This window comes from Myripristis murdjan, chromosome 21, assembly GCF_902150065.1.
Source record: "Myripristis murdjan chromosome 21, fMyrMur1.1, whole genome shotgun sequence".
In the NCBI taxonomy this organism is placed as follows: domain Eukaryota; kingdom Metazoa; phylum Chordata; class Actinopteri; order Holocentriformes; family Holocentridae; genus Myripristis; species Myripristis murdjan.
The window spans coordinates 5,173,653-5,200,585 of record NC_044000.1 but is presented as its reverse complement, the minus strand read 5'-3'; the positions used below and the strand labels follow the sequence as shown (position 1 = coordinate 5,200,585).

Genomic DNA, 26,933 nt, shown 5'->3' with positions numbered 1-26,933 from the left:
TTCCATTATTCGTTCAGTTGTCCCTGTTCAGCCGCGGCTCATTGTGCCTGCTGTAATGTGACTGTAATCTGCTGCAGTCTCTGAATAGGGCTTTATCGGTATGGGGAAAAGTGTCTTCTTACAGGTCGTGTTGCAGTGGGTATTGAGCTCATTAAATGCTTTCTAATTCACTCTGTTCTGCAATCGTCCATGGCTCTGTGGCACTGTTCAATTATTATTCAAATGTAGAGAATGCACTCGACGGAGGCCCGGGGAGACTCAGCAATTTTTATGAGCGAGGCTGAATGCAGCTTGCGGTTTTGGTTGAAAAGTTGAAAATCAAAATGGCCTTTTGTGTTCAGTGGCTGTGGCGCAATTCATAGACCCATGAACAGTGAATGCCCCTGGAGAATGATTTTAATCCTCCCAAGTCACTCTGTTGTTTGAGTGCAGCATGGCTTAAAGTTAAACAACTTTTGAAAATACAGTGCATTTAATGTCTTGACTGTTTCATTCTGAGTGTGCTGCACATGAGAGTGGAGAGAGACAGAAAAGGGAGTTTGTCTTTGCCTCTTGCTGTACCTATGACGCAGTCGTACTTACCCATTAGTAACACTTGTGTCCTCACTTGCAGTGTGCTGAAGTGTTGAAAATGTTTCCCCTCACTGTGAAAACCTTGCATTCTCTCTGCGATGCCGTCACACACCATGTGGCATCTGTCCTTTATCCTCATTGATTTAATGTGCATAAAGATATTTGCCACTTTTTAAACAATACATTGATATTTTTTGAATTACTCATTTATTTCATGAGGAAAATGCAAATGTAGTACATTTGCATTTTGCACATATGTGTACAGTGGTCCCTCGTTAATTGCGGGAGTTACATTCTAAAAATAACCCGCAATAGGCAAAATCCGTGAAGTAGTCAGCTTTATTTTTTACAATTATTCTAGATGTTTTAAGGCTGTAAAACCCCTCACTACACACTTTATACACTTTTCTCAGACAGGCATTAACATTTTCTCACTTTTCTCTTGTTTAAACACTCTCAAAGTTCAAACCTTCGTAGAAAAATAAGTCCAGTAAAAAAAAAAATAAATAAATAAATAAAAAATGCAAAATTGCACAAAAAAAAATCTGCGAAACTGCGAGGCTGCGAAAGGTGAACCGCGTTATAGCGAGGGACAACTGTATTCACTTTTCACTTTCAGAAATCATACATTATCACACATTATAGCAGCTTCTACAGCTGTTCTTTTGCATAGCCTGTTAATGCTGCAATCCATACCTTTTTCATATTTTCAGTTATTTACTTCTTCATCACCAATCATTTACTACTTTGTTTATTTATTTATTTATTTATTTTAATATATATTTCTATATTACTTTTTCTGGATTGTATTAAAATAAGCTGCTTTAACATCAATTATCTTGGGCATTATCAAAGTGTAATCGTATCTTAAAAGGAGATTAACACCTTATGGTGGCCTGTATTTAAGATGCTGTCTATGTTTAAGTCACACCGGGATGAGTAAGCTGACTAATTAGAGCACACATCCACAAGAAATAACTGAAGAGCTTATAGCCTATATCACCATATAGGGCCATCCCCTGACAGTCGACAGCTCAAATCATCTATCATAGACCCCCTGCACTGGTTGTTTAAATCGAGCATTCAAATGTGCCCTGTTTCTCACCTTCAGTGCACCTTCATGAGCAAAGTGACAAACAGAAATGTGTGAGAGACAGAGCACCGGAGCACGGACACACTGTGACTTATAGTGTTTGTATTTCAGTGTTAGTAGTCAAATCATTGAATTGAATGTCCAAACTGGATTGACTGAAGATTTAGGAAACAGACAGAGCCCTATCATTATGCAAAACACTATGATAATACAACTTCTTGAATTTCCAAAACAGAGAGCATCATCAGGGAAGTGAGGTTTGGCAAAATAATCTTTGGGTCCTAGGTACTGATCAGCAGTCTTTTCAGCCCTCAGCAGATACATCATTGTCATTATTATGATGGACCAGTAAAAACTGCACTATAGCTATTTTCCTGTGTAAACATTTTATACCTCTTTACTGATTTCCACAGATGACCACAAGTTTACTGACGCCATAACAGTGCTTTTCACCTGGATCGACCGGGGCGAAGTCAACCGACGGACAGCCAATCACTTCTACTCCATGATCCAGTCAGCCAACAGCCACGTACGCCGGCTGATGAGCGAAAAGGCCCAGCACGAAGAGGAGATGGAGCTGGCCAAAGAAACCTTCAAGAACGCCCTGCTGGCTATACTAACACAGTGTAAGGAGCCTCTAATGAATATTATTTTCCAGCCAGACTCCATGTGGGAATGATGCTGTGTCTGTTCAGGCATTCAGGTAACTTCCACCCATACCCTGATTCTTGTACAGACTGCAAGCAACTTGATTGATGAATCACTCAGTTGGAGAAAGAGGGTGGGATGAGTGGACATGGCAATCCACATAACTGCCATGAAATTTGGTTCTTACTGAAGGAAAATTTTCTCCACTTGTCATCTTCTGCTAGTTTGTCACCACAGAAGTCAGTTGAATAGAATGGCCATACCTCAGCAAATCAGCACTCTGGCCATTTGGTACATTTCAAGACAGCTTCCCAGGAGTTTTGATAATGCACTGGTTCGTTGCAAGAGACTCAAGAGAACATCATGGCCGTGGCATCATGGCCATGTTTACATTTACATTTAGTTTAACATTTAGCTGCCAGCAATGCTGAACAGTCAAACTGTTTTTTGCCTCATGCACTGTCCACAATGCATCTTGAGTGTCTTGAACAGCACTATACAAATAAAATTCTTATAATTATTATTATTAGTAGTAGTAGTAGTCATAGTAGTCATAGTAGTAGTAGTAGTAGTAGTAGTAGTACTGGTAATAGTGGTAGTAGTGGTTTAAGCCGTAGTAGTGGCAGTCGTAGTAGTTGTATCATTACTGTTAGTATTATTATCAGTGCTCCCATGAAGCTTCATGGATGGGAGGTAAAATATGTTAAATTAATGGAAAATACACCCCAACATTAAAATGATGTGAGAGCTTATTATCAGTCTGGCCAATGAATATGGCTGTCCTCCAAGCATTGCATTTCAGACATTTTTGCCTTATCCTTTCAGTCTTTCAATCAAAAGTTGCTGAGAACTGGGAAGTTTTGAATGTCTATACTCTACTTGTCCTCCATGTTGCACTTCCCAGTTTCAACTATTGCATGTGTGAAAGTAAATCACATCGTGAGGGAAACGAGAAAGCACAGAAATGTTGCTGGCAGATGATGATGGATGTCTTTAAAGTCTTTAAATGTGCCACGCCCAGTTGGAAAAGAATGAATACGTTTGGTGATTAGTAGATCAAATTGCTTGCAGTGTGTATGCATGGTGTTATGTTACATAAATGTATGCTAATGTGTTGTATAGGATATCAATTTTGCAGAGACTGCAACAGTACACTACTCTTTCCTGTGCCACTGACGTTCAGGTCATCTCTGGCTGCACTGATGCTTCAGCGTAGGTCTGTATCTTGACTGCCACTCAGTGACACTGCACATTTACTGCACTGCTTACAGTGAAGCACTGCTCCTGTGATGGAACACCAGTTTATTCTGCTGCACAGTGGGCAGCTCACCTCTAATACTTTACAAATAATGCACTGTAAGAAGGAGTCAGCAAAACCAACACTGATGACATAAACTGTTTCAGCTGATTTTGGTAGACAAAATTTGGACTGATATGTTTTTTTGAAGGCTATTGGCTGCATGTAAAAGCCACTGATGAAGCATTATACACGGACAATTCACCCATTTTGACAAAAATTCAAAACTGTTGTCCATGTGCACTCAGTAGCTGTATGTGCATTTTAGTTTTGGAATGACACATGTAAAGTGGTGTTAAACCTTCTTTGAGTGGATTAAGGTCGTTATTTTTCAGAGTGCTAGCTGGGGGGAAGTCCACCTGAATGGCAGGAGGCTAACAGTTAGCATGTGGAGCATCCAGCCAGTATCCAGCACTCAGTAACAATGAGAGGAAGATAGCATCACTACTGTCCTGCAGAACAGCTGGGGGGAAGGGAAATAATATCATATTTTGGGTGTGATGGGTGCACTGTTCCTCTAATAAAAAAAAATATTAATAACAATAGTTATGACAAACCAGTGTGTTATTAATTAAATGTGCATTATTTGCATCATATCCATCATATTGGAGGTCGATGACACTGATAGAGTGATATCTGTTTTTTACTAAATGGCTTATTTTGGCCCCATATGATGGTCTGATCTCTACTGAGAGCTCTGCTCTCACCAGACCGTACAGTATGACTCCATAAACCTATATAGCACATGACACTACTGCAGGCTATGGTGCAGTCACAGATTACAGTGGTGCAAGACCATGAAGCCATTTTCACCACATCCACTTTAAAGGCTGGCTCGATCCAAGTCATTTACTCTGCAAGGATCTTAGCCCAGTCTCCATGACAACGCTTTCCCATCCGTCTCACGATCAGCTCCATTATCTTCAACTCACTTTGAGGTGGCGATGAGGTCAGTAGCACATGTATTTAAAAATGGTACAGCCCACTGACCATTTTGCAGCGATGTTTAAGATGACAACAAATAACTACTGACAGCAACTGCTGGAATCTGCTCACTGGGTAACTGTGCCCCATCCATTATCACTCATTATCAGTCTAAACTGCAAACTGGGAAATCATTCACATAAAGAAGATGTTCTGCAGTTTCAGTACACTTTGCATGGCAACAAACACAATGTGTTTTCTAAATGGGCAAAGCCTTCACAATACAAATAGAAAGTCTGCTGGGAGGGAGGGTGACAATGATTGGACCACAGGGACAGAGGACTCTAGCAGGGGTAAGTACAGTACTATTATAATACTACACACTGGTTCCCCATTGAGCTATAATGCTGTAGAGAAGCAGAGGCTCTACCTTCTCTTTACCTCACTTTCAGGTAGGCAACACATATCCTCTCTCTCTCTCTCTCTCTCTGTCTGTCTGTCTTTGTCTCGTTCTCTCTCACAGTCTCTCTCTCTTTCTCTCTCTCTCACAGTCAGCAACCCATAAAACAATCATGCACAATCTTTTACCAAAAAGTGGAATTTTGTTTTTATTTTTGTTTTATTTCTAAAATCTATCTGTTGATCCTCTTGCTCCATCAGAAAAAAAGGCTAATGCAAGCAAGGGGAACCAAACGGATGTTGTTTGAAATGGGTGGATTGTGTTTTAAGTTCATTCAGTTTGGCAGGTAAAAGAGATGTCACTACTGGGCTTTTTTCCAGTTTCATTGACAGCAAATATTTCTAAGAAAGCAAAACACAGTAATACTTTAAAAGGCAGCATTTTCCATGGAATGTATGGCTTTTCTTACTGAGGTTTTACAGCTTCAGGTGTAGATTTAAATGAATTCTGATCTAAAATGCACATAGAGGAATGCTTCATTTCTGTAGCATAGGCTGTATCTTACCATCAAGGTGAATATTGACTAGTCCTCATTTTGGGAGCAGAACAGACAGTGTAATATCTCTGAGAATGTAACACTGTAGAAACCTGCAGAAATAGCCATCCATTCCAGATGAATGTTGCCTTTGTCAGTCCTGAAGGAACTGAACCTGCAGGTCATGAGATGTAAGTACTGAAGAGCACTGGCCAGGAGAGAGACCAGTTCATTACATGACACAAGTGCGGTTTAGTTGACCTATGATTTTCTGTCCAGGTTTCTGTTGGGGCTTTAAGCCAGTACCACTGGTTTTGTGAATTCTTATGATTCTCTGTAAGATATTGCTTATTTAGTCTGATTTATTCTCTATGCCAACATTTCTGAAGCTATTTACTAACTAATACCCTGTTGGTCAGTGGTTCCCATCCATTCCCTGCCTTAACTCACCCCTCATCAAATTGCAATACCTCTTCATTGCATGCACAGCCCTATAAATTCTATGCATATTGTGTGCCTTTCAGAAGCACATTGCTCAGCTCCAGACCAGACATCTCAATGATTTACAATAATGATATGTGCTTTATTTATTCAGTTATTTAGCTAAACAGATATAAATGATCGGTTTATGCAGCATTTTGTGGACCCTTCTTTAAGAGAACAATGCACATTCGGTCACAATCTACTCACCCCCATGTCAGCTGAAGCTCCACAGAAATTAATTTGACCACCAACACACATAGGCACACAACGAAACTACTTCTGTTCCAGTTTGCAAACCTAATTTTGAACCGTTCTGAGCATTTTGACCAGTAATAAATTGGTTGGAACATGAAACGTTGCTTCCCAGCTGGAACCAAAACATAGTAGGACCTGAAGTGGGAACGATGACAACAAGAGTGAGTGTGTATTATTCAACAAGGAAAGCTTTGGGATGACACAGAAATCAAAGAATGTGCAGACTGAGTTTGTTACAATCCAGCAGCAATTATCAAGAAATTTAAAAAAAATAAAATAAAAGATGAAGGATTACATAGACTCCAAAAAGGGCAGAGCAAAAAGTGGCACTTGAGTAATATGGGGGAATCTTATGAACCCCTTAATGGCGTGCCAGGTCGCAGAGCAGCAAACCAGCAGTCTGGGGTTAAATTCAAACACAGCAGTGCTGGAATCAGTGGACCAGAGACTTGGAGACACCTTGGTCACAGTGGTTCCACTCCAAACTGGTGCATTTGCAGGCCAGTTTACGAATTAGCACCTTGTTTCCAAGAATCCCAAATGGAACTGGTTCAAGAAGCGGAAATATTTTGGTCGAAAAGAGGCAACATTGAGCAAGCCCTGCTTTTCCATCCAAGTCCTCTCCCAGCAAAATGAAGACAAAGGGGGATATATGGTCAGACTTACAAAAAGGCACAGGAATTCTTATTTTGAGTAAATCTCCAGTGCAGCATAAGTGGTTTGTGTCTACACAATTGAGTCCAACAGGAAGGGAAAGAGTAGCTTCTTTTGTCCAACAGCTGTACAACTTGGTTGCCAGTAGAGGAGTTTGTGGCTGGTGGACACTAGGACAGTAGTACACAGCTAGTATTGGCTGGTGAAATGGAACCAGGAGCAGCCCATTTCCTTTGATTTCTGCAAGTTACTGTTTCTACACCTTAAATAACAGGTAAATACAGAATTTACATCTAAAATCCTTCGGTTAGGGATTCTGTTTTGAGAAAAATGATGGCAGGATTTGATGCTGTTTTTGTAACTCTTACCTAACCAGACCCTGTTTACTTGTTTGAGCGAAGGCCCAAATAGCTATGCCACTGTGTGTTTGGTGGTTGTAAGAACTTTCCAGTTACATGGGGGTCAGTAAATAATGACATCATTTTTTAAACCTAAGTTTGGAGTAAACTCTTGTTTTAATATGAAAGAAATGTCCACAAGAGTAGGTCCACCCCGCTGCTTTCACCTAGCCTGTGGTCAATGTATGTCTTTGGTCTCTCCTCTGTCCGCTGTATGAGCCTCAGTCAGTGCTACCAAGCTGCATAAATGGCTTGTTTTGTCTTGATCCTCCCTCCTCCTCCCCGTTCAACCCAAAGTCGAGCAGATCACCGCCGTTTTCACCGCCGCCACCAGGCAAAAGGCATGGGACCATTTCTCAAAAGCACAGCGCAAGAACATAGACATTTGGCGCAAGCAGTGCGAGGTTGGTATACTTTTACTTTCACTTTTTTTTCCTCCCTCCCCAACCCACTGCTCTCTTTTTTTTTTTTTTTTTTTTTGCTGTTGTCATTTTTTTTTTTTTTTTTTTGAGTCCCCAGGAGAAGGTTGACAGACAGTCTTGTAGGAATTGATACAAGAGTGCTATGTTCAGTACCCTTGTTGTTTTTCTGGATGCTGCGCCCTCACAGACAGACAGACAGACACTGGCTTCTGATCGTCTAAGTCTGTAGACTTTCCTTTTCCCTCCAGCCCAGATGTAAAGCAAGACCTGACGCCTCCTCGACAGTGTGAGGTGCTGCTATGGCAACAGTGGTTTCCAGGGTTAAGACTAAGACAGTTATTCATCCAGAGTCAAGTCTAGATAACGAGTGTGAACACGAGAGTGCTATGAAAAATGCAGAGATTTGCCTGTCCTCACTTCAGTTAGCACTTGGGGGCATAAATACAGCAACAACACAGGGTCGTCCATGTATACTAATTTAAAAGTGGCAGCACCCTATTTTTTTAAGCAACCAGGTGTCCTACAACCAATATAATATGACAAGACTATTACTTTACCTTCATCTGACCCAAATCAGTGTCTCAACATATTACATTTTCAGTCCAAGCAGAGGTAAGAGGCAGTGATTGGCATTGTTACATCTAGTGCAATCAGATAGCATGCTCCAGTACCACTGTGAAACCCCATAGCATTCTTGGTAAGTGTACATGTAGGCACATCCCTATAGTCAAAACATTCATTTTGCTAAGTGTATGAGAAAGTGTATTTTCCTCTGTCAAAATGAGCATTATTCTCTCAGAAATGTAGTGTGAAATCACAATTGGGAAATGGAGAGATAATGAATATGGCAGCCATAAAGAGATCTGATTATCCCACAGGCTTCTGAAGAATTGATGAGAGATAATGCGGCAGGCGGGCTCAGGCTTTCTGCTTCTGCTCGCCGATAACAAAGCTTTCCTTCTCCCACAACTGGAGCATCTTTAAGCATATTAACTTTATCTGAGCAACTGGGGAGATTGCAGAGCGCGGAGATTAAGGCAGTGACGTGAGCATTTTTTAAAGCAATAGATTCACGGCAACAAGGAACGGATTGGCAACTTGAGATTTAGGAGTGCAAATATTCTCTCGAAACACAGGCTAACACATTTTATTGGAAAATACGAAGTAACATGTTTGCCAGTGGCCAGGAGGGCACTTAGCCCTCGAGCCAAAAATAGTTGGCTCCTTTAAGTGAGGCTCAGTGCTCATGTCGTGAACTGAGAATCAGGGCAGTCTGATTTCTTCCCTCTTATAACTCTTTTTAAACTCATGTGCTGCACTGCATGGCCTCGTCACTGCACAAGAGCCCTGGGAATGATGCTTTAACACGAGTGTTGTAAAGTGGGCACTGGACAAACTTGAATATGGCCTCTAGCACAGCTGCGACTGGCAATGGTAGCATCAGACGTGCATTTTCAATTAGCCAAGGAACGCACAGTAAAAATATCAGGTGATGCATCAAAACCATCTGGCTTCTAAGTTGGTTTGATTCTGGAGGTCACCAAATGCTCAAAGCAGCTGTTTTCATACGTTTCTAGAACTGCTGTGAGGCAAAATGACCAGCAAAGGTGACAAAGTGACTAAGAAGGCAGTTTAGCTAGTGGCAGGCAATCGGTCAATGACAATATTTAATGTCACCCAATGTAGTAGTGAAGTGCAGATCCCATTGATGCTACTCCTGAATATTTTCATACGGTAGAAACATCAAATTCAGAGCATCAACTGATGTGCATCAACTAACACATCAAAGCATCAATGCCTTAATGCCTGGACTCTGATTCAGCATACAGCTGGACTTGCCTGAGCGGGTGGAGTGGTTAACCATGATGAATATTAAGTAGGACTGTTTAGGCCAACCCGATTCACTGGAAAAAACACACCACTAGAAGGGCTATTCAATAAATAGTCAATCCATTAAAGTAGAATTGCCACTTGGTCACTCAAATCATTTGCAGAAAGCCACTACCGGCCCCAAACTGTTACAGACTCACTGCATCATGCATTGTGGTGAGAAGAGGTGCAATACTTCTCCCAGGAGGAATATCTTAGCAGCTCATGATCTTTGCATGCAACGCCGTGGTGCTGAGGGCTCCTTGCATTCTGTGTGTGTTGTGGCTGTGACGTTGCAGGAGCTGAGGAATGCCCACAGTGAAGAGATCATGGGCATTCGTCGGGAGGAGGAGATGGAGATGTCAGATGATGACTCAGATGAAAGTCCGTGTAAGAAGATGCGCATGGAGGAGAATGGTATGACAGACTGAGTTGTATATATTTCCCTGGGTGTTAACATGAGTCCACATGGTGGTGAAATCTCCTCATTAGCTGCTGTGTGCTCTCCTGGGCTGCTCATCCACAACACTGGATTTCTATCTCTCCATTCACTTCCATCAACAAGCCCCAGTACCCATTTTTGAGGAAATTAAATGTCTCAGCTTGTTATTTTCTTATTTGAATTGGAAAGAAGATCCAGCAGGTATCATCTGCAGGAAACGTTTGCATAATAACCTCGCATTAGGAAGAAATGACCTGATAGTACTTTCACCAATAATTATAATTACATGAAAAAAAAAAAAAAATTCTCTTGTTTTTCTTATTGGCATAATCCGCTTTGTTCATGTTTGTTTGTGTGCTTAAAGTGTTATTTTGAGAGCTGTTTTGCCATTGAGCTGAATGGAGAGGTAGAAATCCAGTATTGTAGATGCAGCCCAGAGGAGCACAGAGCAGCTAATGAGGGTTTTTCACCACCATGTGGACTCATATCACACCCAGGCAACTATACAACCCAACACGTTCAGTTTTGCTTTAATTATTCAATTGCTCACTAACGTATTCATTAATACACACCACCTTCTCACACCAGTTTTGCACACAGACTGTAGAGACACTTTTTTCAGTCAGGTGTGAAGTTCAAAACGACATTTCGGAGACATCTGTCATGTGAAGGCTCTGCATGTGCCAGCTGCTAGATCATTAATCTTATGTCCCGGTGACTTTTAACACGGTGCACAGAGATTCAGCAGCACGTCATGAGCAGCAGTGTCCAACTGATCAGATTTTCAAAATTGAGGCTTTGCTACAGTCTGTGCTCAAAGCCTGGACAAATAAAGCACAGCTCTTTCTAAAAGCTTTGTGAAAGACCTCTTCAAATAAAAAATAACATTTTTTTTTTTTTTCTGAGAGCCAGCTTGAGTTGATAACATAATTACTGTTTTCTGACGCCCCGTATTCACGGTGCACTGTCACTACGGCTGCAGCACATCCATCTCGGGCCACACTATAGTGGAACATGAGGCAGAGGAACTCTCCGCCCGTAAGGTCTCTTTGTCTCGGTGACACATTGAATCATGAAAATTAGATGTGAGAGTGATGCAGTGTGTTTCCAACATCCAGTGAGAGTCTACTTCTGGTTACAAATGATGTCGCTTTGCTCAGCCAGGCTATGGAGAAAGGCCTGGAGTCAGGGATTTCAGGCAAACACACATACACACACACACACACACACACACACACACACACATACATACATAAATGTACTTTTTTAAGATCTGTCAGTGCAAACAGCCGCCTTGAATAAAGACAGTGAAATGATAGTTGTAACCTACACTCCAGTGCTGACGCAGAGCTCAAATGTCACACAAACTGTACATAAATATTTGATCTTATTGTACAGTCCTGAGGAGACTTAAAGGAATAGTTCACCCACTTTGGAAATGTGATATTATTAATCGTCATGAAGACCCAATGGTCTGTTTGTCACCTATATGCTTGAGGAATAAATACATCAGTATTTTTTCCCTTGAAGATGGAGTATCTTGGTGTTTTTTTCCATGATGGAACAAACAGCCCAAAATGGAGTAAACAAGTTGACTGCAACCGAAGAAAAAAAAAAAAAAAAAAAAACAATTTAGAACTAGAACTATTTTCTTGTGCAGTCTTATATTGGCTGGCAGGTGCTTGAAAGGTAACATCTGCAATATAGGGAAGCAGAGGAAAAGAAGCTAGCCAATAAGTGAGCCACAATGTAGCTATCCTCACGTAGCTACTTCACATTCAAGCAGTCTACTTCTGTCTCTGTGGTGTCTGCTACTTCTCTGGTGGAGTGATACAGGAGGTGCAGAATTTACCAGATCTTTCTGATGTTGGTAACAGTAAAAACACAGCTTTAAACTGTAATGTGAGCAAAACTATCACCCATCTGCACTTGATAATTGGGTGTGCATTTTAGTTTCAGGACACATGTAAAGAGATATTAAACCTTTGTTGAGTGGATTATGGCAGTTATATTTCAGAATGTTAGCTGGGGGGAAGTCCAGCTCAATGGCAGGAGGCTAACAGTTGGCATTTGGAGCATCCAGCCAGTATCCAGCACTCAGTAACAATGAGAGGAAGATAGCACCATTACTGTCCTACAGAACAGCTGGAGGGGGGAGGGAAATAGTATCACATTTTTCAAAATGAGTGAAACATCCCTTTAATGTCTCCATCACCTATTATTAAGCAGTGAAAATCTGCTCTTTATTTGGGAGCAATATCACTGACCATGGGGAAGTGATTTTTTTAATTTAGTTATTTATTTATTTATTTTTTTTTTTTTTTTCAGAATGGGTGACCTATCCCTTTAACGTTTCCCTCCCTCTCCTCCTCTCCAGGAGTGTGTGATCAGAGCCAGGTGTCCCTGAGGGAGGAGAATGACTCTCTGCGCTGGCAGCTGGACGCCTACAGGAACGAGGTGGAGCTGCTGAGGAAGGAGCAAAGCAAGGCCAGCCGCCCAGACGACGAGCACACACACAGCCAGACGCCGGCGCACACACACCTTACACACGCGCCGGCAAACTCGCACGCACACGCGCACAACCCCGAGGCCCAGATCCAGCTGCTGCAGCAGAGCATGCACAACATGCAGCAGGTAGGCCGCTCCACTGTAAGCTCTCCTTCTCTTGCTGTCTCTCCTCGTGTGCCGCGCTGCAGTCCTCAGCAGATTTTACCTCCGACAGTTTTATTCATGACTACTGTACTCTTTTTGCTCTTTCCTTTCCAGTTTACGTTTGATCTACCCTTGGTTCTACTTGGTTCTCTCTCCTCCTCCATGATATAAATTTTTCAGCTGATATCTCAAATATGTATTCAGATTCTTCAAAATATTTTTACTTGCGGACTGAAAACCATATCAAAGTGTATGTTTTCAGATTTGACGGCTGTTGTACTAGATGTGTTTAGACATGGTACCCATTTACTTTGGATACATTCCAACACACACCATCTCCAGGGGAGGTGGAAGCCTAGATGTTAGAGCAGGGCTTCAGTGACTGACGCTGTCCTCCTCTTCTTTCTGTCCACACTACAGTAGACTATTCCTTGAAAAGTTTCCCGTCCGCACTGATATGCTCAAAAATACACAGAATGTGACATTTACTGTGTTGTGCCTGCATACACCCCCGACGCATGACCTATATGATGTTTCTGTCATGTATGGGAGTGTGATCATTGCCTGCTGGGCTCTTGGAGGGCAGCTGTATCTCAGCTGAATGCGTGAAGTGCCACCAAGATGTCAAAATCAAGAACTAAAACAGACAAAGGCATGCCAGACATCTTTGTCAGGACAAACAGTGGAGCTGAACTGCTTTTAAAAGCAGCTGAGAACACGACATTGTCGGCGACCACCTGAATGTGATCGCTTTACAATCAGTTTCAAAGTTCCTCCCGTAACACTAACGCAATACAGTTTATCAACTTTGGGCTGTGGATTTGAAAATAGCTGTTATTGCTGGCTGAATATGCTGTGTTAGTGTAGACAGAAGGTCAAAGGTCAGAATAAAAGATGCCTAGTTTGGAGAAGTTTTTAAAGGTGATTGAGGTTTGGGTTGTTAAGACTCAACTGACAAAAACATGAAACAAGCATATACTGTATGTTATCAGCGATTCAAGCAGACAATGAGAATCATGTCAACTCAACCAAATTTTGAGTGTATTCCACATTTTTTTGCCAGTTGAGTCTAAACGGTCCTCATTTCACTGCAGTTTAAGATAGTGGATCTTCAACCTCCTCAGTTTGAATCCAATAGACTGGCAGAAAAAAGGTGGGTAAGATAAGATAAGATAAGATAAGATATTCCTTTATTAGTCCCACAGTGGGGAAATTTCAAGCATTACAGTAGCAAAGTGGATAGCAGAATATGAAGCAAATTTACATTATAAACAGTAGCAAGCAATATAAACACTATAAACAAGGAATATAGAAAAAATAGAAATATGAACAATTTAAACAGCAGAAATAACCTAAACGCGGGTAGGCTAAATGAGTAACGTCGTCCTCAGTAGCCATTACCAAGATGCCCTTGAACACAATCTTCATTTCAAACTGTGCACCCACTGTCCGCATGTAAAGCAGCTTTTTGCCGAAACAGACCGAACAGTTCAGTCGGCTGAAGGTTAAACCAAATACAAAGCTGCAGTGCCAACTCAGAGCTCCTCTGTGTAACGCTCGGCCTCACAAAAAGTCGTGTCACGGTGCACAAGTTCATTGTTGTCATGAGCGCGGAGCCGGTTTGCTCTGAGTTAGTCTGATCCGCCTTGACTCGCTGTCCTCTTCTATCCGCCGTGATGGCGCTGATGGAACGCGGCACATGAGAGACGAACTCCACCCCGCTGGGCTCTTTTAAAAGTGTTGCTTACTTGACTTCTAACAGTGTGAGAGAACATCACACGAGTGTCACTTGTCATTTGTCACCTGCTGTTGGTTTTGTTCATGCAGAGCAGAGAGCTGAGAGTGTGACATAACCAAAGAGATAAATGTGCCTTACCAAAATAAATGTTTGCCTTTTTATGTTGTTGTTTTTTTAATTTATGAAATATAACATTTATGAACAATAAATAATAAACAATAAACTTTTTTTATTTTTTGTAAATAAATTAAAACAATACCCAAGTCATTATTATTGAGGACTATGACTGAACCAGCCCTATTTGTGCTAACTTACTGACGCCATCATAAAAACTGTCATTAAAAAAATGATAACCTAGAAAAGGGGAAGATGTGAAGAGGAGGGGGAGAAAGCCACCAAGAAATGTGTCATTTAGAAAAGTATCATGATTTTTTTTTTCATCATTATTCTTTTCATTTTTATTTATTTATTTAAATTTTTTATGGCTTGATGATCAAGCTGTCACACAATATCTCTCTGTCAGTCAAGCCTTGATTTTCCAGCTTGATGCCGTGACTGCGAGACAGCTGCATCTTCTCCAGCACTTTTCAATCTCCCAGACAGACTCATTATTTTATCATGATTCTGCAAAAGGCACACCCATACAAGAACTAGTAGGGCAGACCCATTCCTTTCTATGGCTGTGCATTGAAGCTAATTTTTTGGCCAAATGAGGTGATGAATAATTTGGTGAAATCACTGGCAGGATTTCAGGAGCGAACAGAGTCCCTGACAGCTGTAGCTCCTTATTCTTCCCCTTAACTGCTCATTTTTTTTTTAATTGTAAGTACAACTTTGATAAAGAGACTCTTTATCTAATCTTGTTTGCTAATGTTGTGAGGAGTAATGTGCTGCACTGATAATTTAAAGACCCACTGCAGCCATTGATTAAATCCCTAGAAATCATCTCTTTTCGTCAGTTACATATTTCAAAGTTTTTTCCATTAAAAAAAACATCCTTTCATGTCTTGAAGCGGCTTAGATATAATTTTACACCTTGCACTCATTAAGTATGTGCACTTATGAATATGCAAATAGTCCCATTTTCTTTGAATACAACAGCTAATACAACCAGGATGTCCCGACACCAAGACTTGTGAGAGTTGTACCTTAGTTGATAATCTAACAACATAAAAAAAAAAAATTCAGCAAATCTCCTAGTTACACTAATATAGTTCATGTGGAATAACCATTTCGTTTTGCTCTCATTGTTGTTGTTGTCGTTGCTTTTAATTTAATGTTTGAATCTCAGATTTTAGGGTCAAAAATGTAGAAATGATGTTGTGGTTAGCGTTAAGTTTGGTTACATCAGTGTTATTTTAGTGAAACTTCAGGTGGTAAATGTAACCTGCAGCAATGGAAGATGAGTAAAATCTCGGGCTCGGCTCGGGTTCGGACACAAAAAAAAGAATGCCTCTTGGGTTCGAGTCCAGCTTGGTTACTATGCTTCGGTCTCAGATCAGGTTTGAACAAAAATATGCGTCCCGATCTGCACTCTAGTACACGCACACCTCCACCTTCAGTAGAGGAGTGTGAAAACACCTCTCTAGTGGCAAACTCTGCACAGACACAAGTCAGTATAGTCAAGGTCAGACATTTTAGTTCATGAAAGAGAACACATTTTTGAGTGGAGGGTTTTTTTTTTTTAATCAAACAACACTTCACACACTGTTTAAAAGATACTAATTTATGATGTCAAGAACTAGAAACAGGATTGTAAGGAATCCACGTGAAGGCTCTTACTGTGATGCTCACGTTGGAGATGCTGTAGTCAGCTGCAACGTGATGACGCAGGAACCACAAGTTGTAGGCAAGTTGTTCCTCTTTAATGGGTCATGGATTTCTTTTAATATTTACAGTATTTCTAGGCAACAAAACATTGTGTGCTTTCACTTCCAATTAATGATCTGCTGAAAGGATGCCATAAACATTACAGTTGCAATGTTTTATTACCCTAAGTTATAAAGAGCGTCTATGGACAAATGCCTCTGAGCAGTTCTTGTTCCTGTTCTTATCCACGCAGCTCGAACATGGTAACAAAACAGTGTTAACAGTTCCACCGAGGCCTCAGCAGCCTTGGAGGGAGTTGGCCAAGTTTTGGATTCTGGCTTCTCTCACTAAGAAAGCAAATACACCAAATTCTCATCCAATCAACACACACTCCATAGCCCTCACACTCCATATTTACCAAACTGATCAATACACTCACTCCATCCCCCTCCTTATTCAGTTCCACTAACTCAGGTTAGTTCCTGTACTGTCCCTTGTATATGATGTTTGCATGTTTTCAGCCCAGTAGCCAGAAAAAGAGTGGGGAATTTTACATTTCTGAAATGTAAAATTGAAATGTAACATGGCATAGCAAAAAACATGGCATTAGGAGGCAGGTCGGGCGGTGGATGACACAATCACCAGGACTTTGCTTCTGCAGACCGGGGTTCAAGTCTTGTGTCAGAGCTGTGTTTGTTGGGGAATGTTACAGCTGATGTTTCCTAATCTTAACCATGACCTTTTCCTAATCCTAACCCAGTAGTTTTCGTGGCTAAGAAGGCTAACGAAAATACACAAAAGTGGTTAAAAAATAGCTAAAGTTTGTTTATGTGAATGTTAAGTCATGTGACGATGATGCAGGCTCCACCACATTGGCTATACACCTAAATGTTGATATGCAACATATTTTTGGTTCAGAAACACTGACATTTCAGCATATTTGTCGGTTTGCAGAAACATAAATTTGCATTTTATTCCAGCGAGTGTTTGTACTTTTTTAAATATTTTATATGCATGAATTTAAATGAAATTTTATAGCATCTACACAATATGACATTGTATATTTGTGTGAATTTAGTCTCTAACTATGAAACACAACTAAACTGGCCACTACCACCAATTATAAATGAAGTTATGCATCAGTTATTTCTGTATTAAGCGTATCATCTACCACATCACACTCAGTCATACATGAATTCAATGCTCTATCCATCATGGATTTGAAAAGGTGTGTGTGTGTGTGTGTTTCTGCGTGTGTGTCTTCTCCAGCAACTCCTGAACCTGCAGGAGCAGCTGAGGAGTAAGGAGGCGGAGCTGGAGCAGGCCAGAGAAGAGCACCGCCACCTGGAGGGGGAGGTTGTAGCTCTGCGAGACAAGGTTGGTGCTCGCACTCCTCATCATCATTCATTACATGAAGTCAGTCACCTAATGTTCAACCCCCTATACAGTCGGATGTAGGAAAATATAAAATATAAAATGCATCATATATGGCTAATAGGGCTCTTAATAAACTAATATGCATGGTCGAGGCTGAGTTGTAGTATAATGATAGTGGTACTTCATATGCTTCTCATATAAGCAGTAAACAGCCCAGACCAGCCACATGATCCAGCCTCAGGTTTGGAACTACAGTTTTACAACATTTCACCCTGTTATGTGCATATGTGATAAACGTGGACAAGACACATGTGACTAACGGAGCTCCCCTGTGACAGTGGGATGTTTCAGCCTCCCCTCTCTGTGCTGACTGCGCTCCACTGCAGCCAACATGGACGCCCACTTGGAGATAGCAAAACACTGATCTTTCTACTCACAGTTACTGACTTGCTGACGAGAGTGAATGAAGATGAGCAGGTCTGTCAAAATGTGGTCACCCAGGTTATCCTGACGCAGTTATTATGTTTACATGTTGATTCAAAACCAGGCTTGTGAAGTAAGCAGGCTAAGAAAGGAGCACACATGGAACTGCTCGTGTGTGTTTGTCAGGAGGAGACAGGCTCAGAGGGAGAGCAAAGGCAACAAAACCAGGGGCAGACAGAGGAGATTTATTTATGAATTTGAGCGCAGTGTGTGCTCTTTTGTTGTCATTCAAGGGACAGTATAGTAATCTCCGCTCCTCTGTTCCCACTGAGCACACTCTGAGTAGGTTTACATGGGAGAGCGAGACGTATGACACATACCTGACACACGGGAACACAGGCTGCACTTGTTTAGGCGTGTTCCTCTTCAAAAAGGACATTTATCTTTCAACAGGCTGAACATCACTGTCCTATTATTATATTGAAAAAAAATCATGATACTTTTCTAAGGTCACAGCTAGCACTGAAGCTAGCAGTGACCTTGGGCCATATGTCCAGTGATACATGATGGGAATCCATATTGTAATACAGTCTGGGTTGAAAAATACCAAAGCTGGCCTTTAAGTCCATATCGCTGAAGCTGCTGCTTCCAGAATGAAGCCTGAGCAGAAAATGATGAGCAACTTAGCAAGAAATTACTGGAACACTGGTGAAAAAGAAAAATAATGATAATAATAATAATAATAATAATAATGATGATGATGAGAAAAGAAAATTACTAAATTGTTTGGTAAATAAATAAGTAAATAAATGAGTAAATAAATAACTGTATGTCTTTGTATTTTTTTTTTTCAGAGAATTAGTAAATAAAATTTGTAAGAAAAACAGCAAAATTATGTAGAATAATTCTGAATATATACCTAAAATTAAATTATGAGAAAATTCCTATAAAAGCAATTAAAAATAAAAGGAAATGAAGTGAATCCCACTAACACTGAGCAAAAGGAGCCAAAGAAAGGGAGCATTTTGTTGAGAAAACCAAAAACCAACGCCCCACCCAGGCCATATTGGACTGGAGCTCCAGAGCTGTGTGCCTGTAGGGCTTGCTGCTGTGGTGTACTGCAGTCAGTAGCAATATTCTGGTTGTGATGAGCTGTTTTTTTGCATTGGTATGGTGGAGACATCCTTTAAGATATCAGACATTTCCTTTGCACAGTCAGGCCGCAGAAGTTACGCAGTGATTTTGATGCAAACTGGATAAAAACAGGAAAAGTTTGTTATTCATAAGCTAAGGAAAAACATTCAGACAGAGAGACACGCTTGGGCTGGGGGTGGGGTCTTGTGCTGTTTAAAACACACATACACACACACACACACACACACACACATGCACAGAAAGCCCCATGCCTCAGGTCACACCACTCACTACTCTGAGAGAGAAAAACATCTTTGTTGTTGCCATAGCAGCCTTCGCATTTTTTCAACTTCCCTCATCACCCCCCCATCAATTTGTGTGTGTGTGTGTGCGTGTGAGTGCATGTGTGTGCATGTGTGTGTGTGTCACTGTTTTATCATGCTTGTCTTGGGTGAATGCAGACATTCTGTTTTTGTTGTTGTTGTTGTTGCTCTTTGGGTTATGGAAATTGATGTTGATCCCCCCCCGCCCCAACTCTGTACCTATTGATTCTTGTAAAATGCTAATATCACGCTACATCATTCAGCTCAGTTCCTCCTTACATGAGAGAACACATGCAGGGGGTTGAATAAAATATTCAGCTTGATCATTATTTTTGGTCCAACATAATGCATTCATCAATAATCACACGGCTCCTGTAGAGAGCAGAGGAGAGGGCAGCATTAAAGGAGCAGAAACAAGTTTTTTTTCTTTTAATCACATATTGAGAAATTTAACAGCTCAGGTTTAATGATTCTACATGTAGAATATTTAAATATCAGAGTGTAATTATTCAAATTGATTTCCACGCCTGGGGATGGTTCTGTAAACATACAGCACCGTGGTTGAAATAGTCAGGAGCCTCTTTCTGATGTCAGTGTTTTTTTTTTTTCAAAATTGAGACCACATTACCCATAAATCCAACTGCTTCCTGTTGCAGAGGGTGTTGAGAAAGATTGTCAACATGAAGGGAAGAGGCGGCACTCGGTGGTTATGTTCTCAGCGAGTTAGCTGGTGGCCATAATAGACCTCAAGTATAAAGCTTATGTTAGTGCTTCATACTGTGGGCACAACTCTGCTAATTCATCTAAATAAATGTAACAGGCACTGTTCCGTTCACCTCTCCATACCGGGTTAAAAGGAAAAGGAAATACTGCAAAAGCTGGAGATTGACAGGATATTGCAGCCAGTGCAACACAAAACACCCCTGTCGCACATAGTGTACTAACTGTATACACTATAGGCCTATGTTATCAGATAACACCTAGAATATGTAAAATATCATTTTAAAAAGCATCTACATGTATTGTGATGTATTCTGTTGATTTCCATTTATATATAAGTGATCTACAGAAAGACATTTTGAGTAACATGCCTCATCGTTGCTGAGATCATACACTTTGCAAATGCGTTGTCTTAACATACAAGCCTCGTGTATTTTTATTGTTAGAAGAAAAAATACAACCCCATCCACTTTCATCACCTTGGTCTGCTTCGTTTTTCCAGAGCTAATGATGGAGGTAGGTCGTGAGTGCACCGCCCTGTTCCTTCCTGTCTCTCCCCCTTTGTGTTGCTCCATGTGTTTATTTTGAAGAGCAGGAACAGGCTTTAATAACGGCAAATCTGTATGCATTGCAACAAGGTAAGCTATAATGTGAAAACCAAAGCCAGAAAAGCTGAACCACGGCCGCTGGCTGCTGTGAAACAGAAAGCGTGCAGTACAGTCTTTTGGCCATTGGGGGCAACAGTGAGCAATTGCTAAACAGAGTAAAATACATGGCGGTCAGTGGGGCTAAATGCTGTAAAATGTAATTGCATGACCAGAGTTTCACACATCTAAGCACATAGAAATGTGTGTCGTCTTAACCAGCATCTGGACATTTTCACAAATGCACAATATTAACTAAATAAATAAATAAATAATTAAATAAAAACAAATAAATAAATATATTCATATTTTGAGAGCTGATTTTCTGGAAATTTGACTCTTTTTAGCCCTGTTTTAGTGCTCTACATCGCCCCCTGGTGGTGGCCTCACTTACTGTTGTAGATGGGATGTGTTCCTATCTCTGGTGTAACTTTGCCCTGGAGTAAGAGAGTCCTGCTCCTGCAATTTCCTGCTAGCGGCACACAGTGTAAAATTAAGTACAGAGGAAGCTGCCGGCCTTGTCAGTGATGGTCTTCTGTGTTCAATTATTGATTGATGTTCAAATTAATACTACACACTATGCACACTGCAGATCTCCTTGATTCAGATTCAGGTTGATGAATAATAAACATTGTCTCTCACATAGATTATTTCAACAAAACATAACTTTCAGTACATGCACGTGATGGATTGAGAAGTCCAAACCATTTCCTCATGCAAAGCATTTCTGGCATCACACTTACATGTCAAGGGTTCTCCTCGTGTAGTGTGTATAAAAGGACAAAAAACAGGCAGGAACAAACTGAGTAAAGCATTAATTAACCAGTTTTCCATGAGTGTATTCATTTCCACACAATGAAAAAAAAAAAAACGTTTTTCCCAGCAATAATGCTTTAATGTAATTTCCAAGTGTATTTTCACCAGTTACAGAGAGAGTGTTCCTCCAGTAACCAACCACAGTCTCCATGCTGGCACACAGGATATTTTGACACTAGTTGATGGATGGGTAGACAGAGACCATGGACAAACAGTTGGACACACACTGCATTGTATTATTGACTTTTCTTTCTAGGACGTCTGTTTTCTGTTTTCATACTCCTAACAGAGCCATCTATAAAACAACTGCAATGAAATTCAGAGCTCCTCTGTTGTGGCTGAAGTGCCACAATGCTTTTTTTTTTTTTTTTTTTTTTTTTTTTATCTCACCCTGAGTTTTCACTGCTTGGGATTAAATCAGATACTTTATTCTTTGGATTCTTTGTGTCTTTTAGTTGCTGAACAACAACTTGGAGGCTGTGGAGGGGACCAATGGAGAGGTGCATGAAAAGGTAAAGTGACGCTGTACAGCAGGCTTACAGACTGCAATATGACACACACATATGTGCAAGCGTGCGCACACACACACACACACACACACACACACACACACACACACAGTCCGTCACAAACACTGTGGCACTCATGGAGGCACCAGGATTCAGGACATTGCTGCAACCACCAAAAGCTGACGTGCATTAGGAGTGAGAAGAGATATGTGTGTGTGTGTGTGTGTGTGTGTGGCATGTTATTTTTGTCTGGGAGAGGAGAGTGGCTTGTGGTTCTAGTGGTGGTTCCCCATAGGGCTTCACTGCTGTCCATCTCACGGCACTTCACTGACTTTCAGAGAGCCTTTGGGAGTCAACACGACCACAGACACACAGACATACACACACACACACACACACACACACACACACACACACACAGCTGAACTTCTACCCCCATGGCTACTGGACTGGAAACTGATTTTAGTCTGAAGGACATAGATACATAAAACATGCTACAGAGAGCCTATATTTGTTGTACATGGCCAGTGTTACTTATAGCAGCATGAGAAGCCTTTATTTAAAAGGCTGTCTGCCTCTCACATGACCTTGGATACAATGACATTGTTGTTTCACAAACTTAGAGTCACAAGTTGGTATCTTCTGTTAAATCCTGATTTGTGTGTGTGCGTGTGTGTGTGTGTGTGTGTGTGTGTGCGTGTGCGTGTGCGTGTGCGTGTGTTCACAGGGAATCAACGGATGTATTCCCTCCCTGTACCATGCCAGAGAGAGGAGGAATGAGGTCATTATGAGAGGAGTGGTCACTTCAGAGAAAGAGGCCCTTCTATTAGGTAAATATGACTGAGATTTAGATCATTGTATCATTGTATCATTGTATTTTGATCATTATAGATGGCTTCCAGGTGATGTAACCTCCTGGCAGCTGTAGTGGAGGTCTTCAGTTCTTGAGCAACAGAGACTTGAGAGCAAAACTGATCTTTGGCAGAGTGTTGGGTTGTATAGTTACCTGGTTCTTATTGAGTCCACATGGTGGTGAAATCTCCTCATTAGTTGCTCTGGACTCCTCTGTGCTGCTAATCCACAATACTGAATTTCTGTCTCTCCATTCAGTTTCATAGTGTGGCAACACTATGACACAGCTCCCAAAATAACACTATTATACATTAACAAATGCACTGTCAAGTCCCAGTACCCATTTTTTGAAGAAATAAAATGACTCTTTTCTTCCTATTTTCCTATTTGAACTGGAAAGTAGATCTGGCCTGCAGCATTTGCAAGAAACTTCCACATTGTAACCTTGCACCAGGACAAAATGGCCTGGTAGTATTTTGACAAAAAAATTGTAATTACACAAAAACGAGTACCACGACTTGTTGATTTCATATTGACATGATATAAAAAGGCCTATTCTGTTAATAGAAGGTTACATATCTGGGCTGCACCCAGGACACTTTGGATTGTGGTCACTTTGTTGAGTGGCTGCAAAGTTTGAGTTCTGGAAATGCAACGTTCAAAGGAGGCAGCCCCTGAATTGGGACACAGCTGTTGACATCTTTATTTCACAAAATTAACCTTTTAGCTAGTTAGCTGTCCATTGGAGCCCTGTCCCAAAAGCATACTATACTTACTCTAACCAATTATGTAATGTGTTCACACTCTTAAAGTATGAAAATCCAGCAAACTCAAGAAGGTCAGTATTTTGAGTATGCAGTCACTCACAGCTCAGAAGTTTGAAATAATGGATCAACTGACAGAGGTGTGTCTGCCGTCTCAGGGGCAACAGTAAAATGAGAAGTTGAAGAAAATCAAAAATTACACCAAAGTATCTGCTAAGATTCATGTTTTTATGTTTGTGCAATAGTTGTTTTGCAAATTTGAAGTTGGCAGAAGACATCCAGATATAGGTCACATGACAGTGTCCTCATCAGACATGCTGCGTTACGCCCAGTGGTGCTTTGAATTTTAGTCATACTAATTTCAAAAAAGGTACATTGAAGATTAGAATTCAGGGTTTACTGTTTAGCATGAAAAACATGTTCGGGACATCGTTTGGGATTAAAGAGACTATAGGGCAAAATTTGTGTCACAGTAATTTCAACAATTCTCTTTTTTTGGCCATGTATTTGTGCACAGTCCATTCTTCACTGGACCTCCATTGTAGTACCAGCTTTAGTTGCCAGGAGATTTGTGATTCAACTGCAAAGTCTCAATTCACATGAGGGCTACACTGTATTTTTATTTCATTTAGCCCACATCGTACTCTGGATGGGAAAAACTACTTGGAACACAGTGAAGCACATGGAAACACAGGCAAACTCATCTGCTTCCCTCCTTATCATTCACGATAGTGAGCAAAGCTGGAGGAGGTACAAATTAAAGGGCCAGCAGCTTCGTTTAATGATTATTTGTTCAGTTCCTTGTCCAGTTATTGTCTTAGCTGTCATGTGTTCCCTGCGTTTCCTGTGAATTCATTAAATATTTTGTTGTATTCTGAGCTTCGTGCCTCCTGGCTCCTGCATTTGGGTCCTCCACCATCCTCATCTTGACACTTGGCTGGATTCAAACCCAGACCGCTGCAGCTTAGCCTTAGTGCTTCATGGTACATACTCTATACAGTCCATCTAATAGCCCACCTGATGAGCCAGTGGTATCAGTGACCTGGGTAACCTGGTGTTTAAACTCGGACTGCCCACCAGTCTGTCAGATCTGAAGAAGCTTCTTGGATGAAAAGTGAAACGTCGTCAAGTATCTACTAACAGGTCCAGTCGACCTCAGTTGAATTCTCCTTGGATAACCATGATCTATGACTGAGGACCTTCACAGACATTGTACCTACATTTTGAGAAGAACATCCTCAGAATGGTGTGGGAGTATGACAGGACAGCCAGGAAAATCGCAGACTACAGAAACCACTGTTACATCATTTATCTGCTACCTACAACAGTCCTGTCATCCCTTCCCAGGAAACTGAACCATTCACTCTTGACCCCTTGTGATCCTAACAACCGTCGTCCACTCTTGGTCCTAGTTGACTCCACCAACACAAATGATGGTCGTTACAACAGGGAGCAGCGCCAATGAGCCAGTGGTATCATTGAGCTGGGTTATGACCCAGGAGGGGTTGAATACCTGGGACCAGTCTGTCAGAACCGAAGAAGCTTATTGGATGAAAAATTAAATGACTTCAATAATCTAAAAACAAGTCTAGTTGCCCTCGATTCAACGGTCCCTGGATGATCATGATCTGGATGACCTACCGTATTATCGAGGAAGCGCGGGCGTAAATGTGTAATTTAACAAAAAATTTATTTATTCTGAGAAACAATCTTGTTAGACACGGCCCACTCACACACTTAAGCCAATTACAATAGCCAATCAGGAGGTGAAAACATTTCATTTGCTCACAACATAGACTGCAGGAGACCAACGTATCCTCGCTGCCGTGGACATGAGCATGCCATGCAGCAGCAAGGATAAATGACTGGCTGCAGGTGTTTCGCTCTAAAAAAAAGATCTAGGATTGGAATTCTTGAACACTATGTAATGTTAATAAGAAAAATGTATCTTAAATCAGTCAGGAAATAAGGTTATTGTAAGCAGTTTTTCTGTGAAATGGTGAACTTTGGGAACTTTTTAGTATTACTGATCGTATATCATACAAAATTGCCATACAAATACAATGGTAACACTTTACAATAAGAGTACAACAATTAACGTTAGTTAATGCCGTAATAAACTTTAAGTAACAGTTAACTAACCTTTAACTAATGTGTCTAAGAATCATGTACTAATGCTGTTCATGCTAAGGTATTAATTTATATAAACAGATCCTCCGCACACTGACTCAAACTTTACTATAACACTTTATTTAGAGGGAACAACGCGTTTCGCCTCAGCGTCTTCAGGTTCACCTCAAATCTGAAGACGCTGAGGCGAAACGCGTTGTTCCCTCTAAATAAAGTGTTATAGTAAAGTTTGAGTCAGTGTGCGGAGGATCTGTTTGTATGAGTTTATCGCTAGTTCCTGCTGCCTTCCAGCACCTGACGACCTGTGGCTGTGCGAGGAGTTTGCACTGATTGCAGTATTAATTTATATGTTGTTTAAGGGTTATTGTAGATATTATTAACATTAGTAAATGCCATAATAATCATTAATTAACAGTTAATTAACCATTATGGCATTAACTAACGTTAATTGTTGTACTCTTATTGTAAAGTGTTACCAATACAATAATTAACGTACATCGGGCATCACTGCCACTTACATATCCCAAGTTTTTGCTGTATATTTGGTGTATATTTGAAGTATGTTGAAAACTGGCTGAGTTTGCCTGTGTTACCATCACTGTTGCATCACTGTCGTGCAGATAGTTTCCCAAACCAAGTATGACATAAATCAAATATGGCCTTGTGTGAATGAGGCAAAATGTGCAACATATTATATACGGACCTAGCTACATAGTCATCTGCTCTATAATAGCTTAACATCCAAGTGCTTAAAGGAAAAATGTCTTACATGAAGGTAAATTTGTCTACTTACCTATAGAATTATCTTTGTCTTTGCCTTGTGGGCGTTTTATTTCCAAACTCCACTGACTCCCAAAACGCCCTGCCATTACACAACTCTAGATTTAGCCAATGATCCATTATACATATCCATACTGTCTCATACATACACATTGTTTGCACAGCACTACTCACACAACATGTAGTAACATGCATGGAATGCCCTGTTGAGAAGGTGCAATGCACACTTGGGTACTGTGAATGTTTCATGGTTGTCTGCTTGAATAATA

At 40.8% G+C, this 26,933-nt stretch overlaps 1 protein-coding gene across 1 annotated transcript in view; it reads left to right on the top strand.

The window, feature by feature from the left end:
* Nucleotides 1-26,933, top strand: part of enox1 (ecto-NOX disulfide-thiol exchanger 1) — a 121,449-nt gene that overhangs the window by 91,530 nt on the left and 2,986 nt on the right. The window contains exons 9-15 of the mRNA XM_030080116.1: nucleotides 2,080-2,292; nucleotides 7,558-7,664; nucleotides 9,851-9,968; nucleotides 12,371-12,627; nucleotides 17,462-17,569; nucleotides 22,085-22,141; nucleotides 22,866-22,968. Of these exons, the coding sequence (XP_029935976.1) occupies nucleotides 2,080-2,292; nucleotides 7,558-7,664; nucleotides 9,851-9,968; nucleotides 12,371-12,627; nucleotides 17,462-17,569; nucleotides 22,085-22,141; nucleotides 22,866-22,968 (963 nt within the window). The remainder of the gene's footprint in view (nucleotides 1-2,079; nucleotides 2,293-7,557; nucleotides 7,665-9,850; nucleotides 9,969-12,370; nucleotides 12,628-17,461; nucleotides 17,570-22,084; nucleotides 22,142-22,865; nucleotides 22,969-26,933) is intronic.